At 29.0% G+C, this 6,245-nt stretch overlaps 1 protein-coding gene across 1 annotated transcript; it reads right to left on the reverse strand.

Moving 5' to 3' along the window:
• Window positions 1-304: 304 nt before the first annotated feature.
• Window positions 305-2,696, reverse strand: LOC112511562. The gene is made up of 4 exons (XM_025117238.1): window positions 2,392-2,696; window positions 2,223-2,305; window positions 1,723-1,925; window positions 305-656 (listed from the first exon to the last, which is right to left on the reverse strand). Exons 1-4 carry the CDS (start codon window positions 2,646-2,648, stop codon window positions 549-551), a joined length of 651 nt encoding a protein of 216 aa, XP_024973006.1. The 5' UTR covers window positions 2,649-2,696; the 3' UTR covers window positions 305-548.
• Between the last annotated feature and the right edge of the window lie 3,549 nt (window positions 2,697-6,245).

Raw genomic sequence — 6,245 nt, forward strand, 5'->3', positions numbered from 1 at the left:
CTGATACTTTTAACCTTTGTAGCCAAGCTCAAATCAATCAAGCACCACCTTTGTGGTTTACTTTGCTATATTTAACTGCGTGATGAAGAAAATATATTTTTTATAATTAAAGATTAAACTATCATTTTATTAATTAAAAGTATAATAATTATACATTTCTTAAAATGTATATAGTTTTTATTATAGACATTTATTTTTTAACCAAAAACATTATTTTTTAAGAAAATTTTGTTTTGTTATTTAATTTATCGACTACTTTTTTATAAATTTAATTATTTATCAAATTTCTCATTATCAAATAATGTTGAGATGAAAACCTCTCTTACATGATACCATGCTCATTATACATCTAATTAAGTCTACACCATAATACATTTACGTGTCAAATTGCTCTGAAATCGAGTGATCTGCAGGTGTCAACCCTTTTAAAGTCGAGCGTTTTAAGTCTTTGAGGACAGCTAAAAATCGGGCGACACATAAACGCTGATATATATAGAAGATGACTCATCTCTTTACTGATAATTTAATTTTTACGGGTGTTTATGTCATCAACGTCTTTTTGCTCTTTCCTTCTCCTTGGTTTCTTTAGCAACTTCAAGAGCCTCCTCTAATACGGGTTCCATCATATCCTCCATCTTATCTTGCATTTCTTGAACCTGAAAGTAAAATATTAATACAATTTGTGACTAAGACAAATTTGAATTCATAGGATGTTAAATATGCCTAAATATTCTAATAGACTGCTATTATAAAATTTAGATTTATTGGATTAAACAATGTGACGGTCTATATAAAGATGTTACAACTTGATATTACAACATTTTTTAAATAATGTCATAAAAAGATTTATTAAGCACTTTATTTTAAAAAAAGTTCACACATCAAAAAGCTTTCTATCAATCATAACATATTTATATATATATATATAATGCACCAGTTTATTAGTAGACTTAGGGGTTGTTTGGCAGTTGCTGAATGGTTTAGTACAGAATGATTAAGAGACTCTCATGATATAGTGCAAAATGAAATATAATTGTTTGGTAATTTTTTACAATGAAATTAGGGTGCTGAATGTTTAACGGGGGTTCATGATACAAAATTATTCGGAGGGTTTTAGAACTATTAAGAGACGGATTTTTTTTTTTTTCAAACAAGATTCACCTCTTAACAGTTTATAGACTCTCCTTAAAAGAACTATTAACAATTAAACAAATAACCCCTTAATAAAAAAACATGGTTGTATATTTAGAATTTTTACGTGTTAGGTATGAAACTTTAATATTATAAAAACTACAATTAATAATTATAAATCCATATATTTTCCAACCAGCCCAACATTATTAGTACTTACTACTAAATTTTAATATTTACTAGTAAGATTTTAAATATTAAGAGTTATACATTAATAAATAACTTTATACTTAATAATATTTTTATTATACTTTCATATAAATGTTTTATAATATGATATAGATATATGTTTGTTACTGTCGTACCCAATTAATTGGTTTGAACTTGGACTCTAAAGATCAAAAGTGTCTGAAGGTCCTAGCTCCATGTTCGAATCCAAGAAGGAAATAAAATCCCCTTATGGCTACGGAGGTTCAAATGCGGTGACTCCAGGCTACCCGCAAAGCGGGTGGTCGTCCTGAGATTAGTCGGCTTGCATAGCGGATTAGATATCCAAGTTAATAAAAAAAATATCTTTCGAAGAAAACTAACCTTATCTATGAAATCGCCGGCAATATGAGCATCTTTTTCGACTCTTTCAGCCACACTTTCGATGTAATCAAGAGTCTTCTTGATTTGGCTACCTTCCGGTAGATCATCTTCGATTTCTTCCACCACTTTGTCCACCTTATCCGCCACCGCTTCCACTATATCCGTTATATGCTCCGCCGTGTCCACAATCTGATCAACTTTCTCTGTAAACAACGAAAACCCAATGTAATTTTAACATAAAAAAATATAAATTTGTAAAAATTCATCAGGAACTTCATTAGATTACTTTTCAAAAAAGTCTTTAAGCAGAAAAGAGAGACATCAAGAAAAATGATCCAAGTTTACCATACGAGAGACTTTAACAAGTCCCCTCCAACAAAATCTAAACGACTACGATTGATCTTTAACGTCCAAGTCTCTAAAATGATACACTTTGACTCTGATACTATGTAAAAATATATCTGAAACCCCATTAAATTACGATCAGTTCAAGAACTTACGCAGAAGTAATTTTATTGGACCTCCTTTGGTGGTAACTAAAGGAATAATAAATGTCATCAAAATCCCAATAATCCAATTTTTCCTACAAAAACAAACAGAAAAAAAATTAATCCAAAATAAATAAAAAATCATAAATTCATACAATAAAAAGATTGTTTTCAAGATTACCAAGAACCAGGAGGAGAACCAGTAGGCGGTGGAGGTGGTGTTCCGGCAGGTTCCACGTTAGCATGAACAATCATCGACCGCCATCTGGCGGTGGAGATGGTGGTGGCGAGAACTGTTACTGGGTTGTTGGTGATCGGAAAACCAGAAATGATATTCAATGGTAGATTAACATGGGATCTGTGATTATGAATTAGGGTTTCATGCAGATTTGATTTAACAGTGGAATTTTGTGAAGCCAAACACGTAGTGATCGACATGGTTTAAGATCTTGAGAATTTTTGCAGGTATTGTTTCTTGAATAAAATGAAGGTAAGTGGAAGCAATTATGGAATATATACACGCATATAGAGACAATGATGTATTTTTAATTATTTGATATTATTTATATATTTATTTTAAAAATAAAATGATGGAAAAGTAATTTAAGGTGGTACATAATCACGTGTTTTTGTGGAATAATTATTAGGGTTTCCAGAAGGAGTGTTTTGACATTTTTATCCTTGTATCATGAAGTTGTTGGTGAAGAAACCAAAGGAGTGAATTGTCCAATTGGTTTGTTAGGCCAATCATAGTGTTAACACTACCACCTACTCACTTTATGTTCCCATTTACATACCGTTTGATACGCAGATTGGGTGAGACAGGATGGGACGGTATGAGACAGGACTAATTGTCTGTCTTATGTTTGGTACAATTAGGACATGACAAGACAAAATTATTAAAATGACCATATTACCCTTAAATGTTGTTCAATGTTATTTCATATCATATAATGATTGTAAAATGACAACAAATCAACCAAAATATTGTCACATTAACTTTAGTCTCATGTTGTTCCACCTTTTTTTGTGGAACAAGAAATATCAAGATTTGTCCCATTAAAATTAAAAATAGTCTCACCTTGTCTTATGTTTTTTTTCTCCATGGCATGCCAAACATGAGACTATTTTTTTTGTCCCGTCCTATTCCATATAGTCTGCATACCAAACGCACACTTAGCAATTATTTCATAGAGTAAATTAAGGTTATTTTTAGTAACTTGGATATCCAACTCATTATGCGGGACAACTAATTTTATGACGACTACTTGTTTAGGGGTCGTCCGAAGTTACCGTATTTGAACCTTCGTGGGCATAAGAGGATTTTTGTTCCTCCTTGGATTCGAACATGGAACCTCCAGACACTGTTGATCTTTAGAGACCAAACTCAAACCAATATGACATCACCGTAAATTACGTTTTTAGTCCACGTGATTTGTTAACAATTGTGTTTTTTGTTTGGTTTTTATAGTTTGTAATTTATTGATGTTTTCGTTTTTAATATTAAATCCTACATTTGAGTGTGAGAGATTAAAATAACAATGAATTGTAAACAACAACAATGAAAAGACAATAAATTTTAAATAATAAAAACAAAAATAACAATAAGGTATAAATTATAGGGATGGAAATTGTAATTTTAAAATTATAGGGGCGAAAATAGCAACTTTCAACAAACCATAAGGACGAAAAGTATAATTTACTCAATTTAATATAATGTTTAATATTTTTCTTTTGTTTTTAATAATTATATTAGATATATAAGGGCACTTTACCGTATTAAAAAGTATTTTTTATTAAACTAAATTAATTATTATAAAATTATAGAAATGATGTCTTTTTTATCATCTTTTTGTTTTTATTATATTTTTAATACAACTAGAAATCAACACTTATAATTGTCATGTCTAGGATTTGGTTCACATGATACCAACATGTTTTTGTGAGACAAATGAAGTCATTTTTTATATTTGAAACTTCACAGCAAAATATTATGAAGGTAAAAAAAACGAACATTCACAACAAAAACACTGTAAAAGTTACCTTCACAGCGTTTTGCTGTGAAGTTTCAAGTGTAAAAAAGTGATATCACAAAAACAAGCTGGTCTCACATTATATCAAGTCGTCATGCCTATATTTGTTCCCTGTAACGAATATAATAAATTTTAGCATTATGCTAACATTAACATAAACACAACATATAAAACGAGCAAATAAGATTAGACTTATAACACCTAGAAGATAAACAATATAAAAAATGGGTACGTGGAAATATGACGAGACTGAACAGAATACGACATGACAATATAAAACCCGTTTTTCCATTTTGGCACGCCATCATATATACTAATTAATTAGACGAGACCTAAGTAGAACAATAATACATTTTCTCTGTCCTACTAGCATCAGGCGCATGAATAAAAAAACCAGATAGATATAATTAACAAGATTAATAAATTGTAAAAACTACCCATATCAGATTAAAATCTTAAATATTTAAAAACTTATCATTTGTCTATTTGTCATTTTTACCTGTCTAGTTTAATTCCATCTAGTCATGTTTACATACCAAAATTACGTCCTCAGAAAGTTATATCATAGGTACGTATTTTTTAAAACGCATTTTTGAAAATAGAAATTAAAACAAATACATTAATATTTTTTAAAATTATATTTTTGGTAAAAGAAAAAAAAAGAAAGGATGCACATTGGAAATGTGGAAGTGCAATCAAATAATTGGAGATGCATGTGAGGTTAATTGTTTATTGAATAAATTATTTAAAAATATTATCTTGTAAATAGAATTCCACATGTTAAACGATTCCTTTAAGTTAGGATATATACACCAAAACCGTTGACCAAAAAGACCATTCGATCCAGAATTGTTTACGAGACCGATCTAAATATCTTTTTTTGAACCATAAAGATGGTGTTCAATTGGTTTAAGCTTGAACTTTAAAAATTAAAAATGTCTAGAGGTTTCATGTTTGAATCCAAGGAGGAATAAAAATTATCTTTTCGTCACGGATGCTCAAATGCGGTGACTTCGCGGGTGGTCACTCTGGGATTAGTCGACTCGCATAGCAGGATAGATACATTGATTAATAAAAAAAATATTTTTTTATTGTTTGAGTTAAAAATAAATATAGGGATATTTTTTAACGAAGGAAATAACATTCGTTTGTTCGTTAGTTCATTAGTCACGTGTTCATTATATATAATCGTCATTAATCATTAGTAATATGTTCAAGTCTTTTATTGCAATTTGTTTTTTATAAATATAATAAATCTAAAATTAAAAGCTAAAAAATAATAAAATGACATTAACGAGATTCTAATTTAGGTCTAGGGTAGAAGAAAAACTCTGAAAACCAATTCTATCAAGGGAAACTTGTGTTCTCATTAGTTTCAAAATATATACGGTGAAATACAATGAATTGATACAGTGACATGTTTTACGACTTTATAATTTTTTACATTACGACAGAAGAATGAAGTCCATCCATTAGTGTTTACAAGGGTTTAGATTATATTTTACTAAAATATTAACAATTAATTTATTAACTAATTTATCAATCATGGTTCGAAAAACCAGAAACTAATATTTAATTAATAGCCACAAATATATATATATATATATATATATATATATATATATATATGATTTAATAATGAAGAGAAAATATAAGTATTGATTACTGATCTAAACGTCATCTACAATAATCAATAACATACTTTTTATAATAAAATCATATAAATTTTACAATTAATCTATCCTCATAATTAAGTGCTTATACAACTAACCCTTTTTTATTAATATATATATATATATATATATATATATATATATTTGGGATCACGTGAGACCATCTTTGTTTTTCCTGAGACTCGTGAGACCATTTTTTCACACTTGAAACTTCACAACAGAATGCTTTGAAAGTAACCTTCACAGTGTTTTTGCTATGAAGATTTGACTTTTTTTTTTACCTTCACAGCATTTTGCTGTGAAGTTTTAAGTGTAAAAAAAGGTCTCAC

This window comes from Cynara cardunculus (genome assembly GCF_001531365.2).
Source record: "Cynara cardunculus var. scolymus isolate 2C chromosome LG 4, CcrdV1, whole genome shotgun sequence".
Classification (NCBI taxonomy): Eukaryota; Viridiplantae; Streptophyta; class Magnoliopsida; order Asterales; family Asteraceae; genus Cynara; species Cynara cardunculus.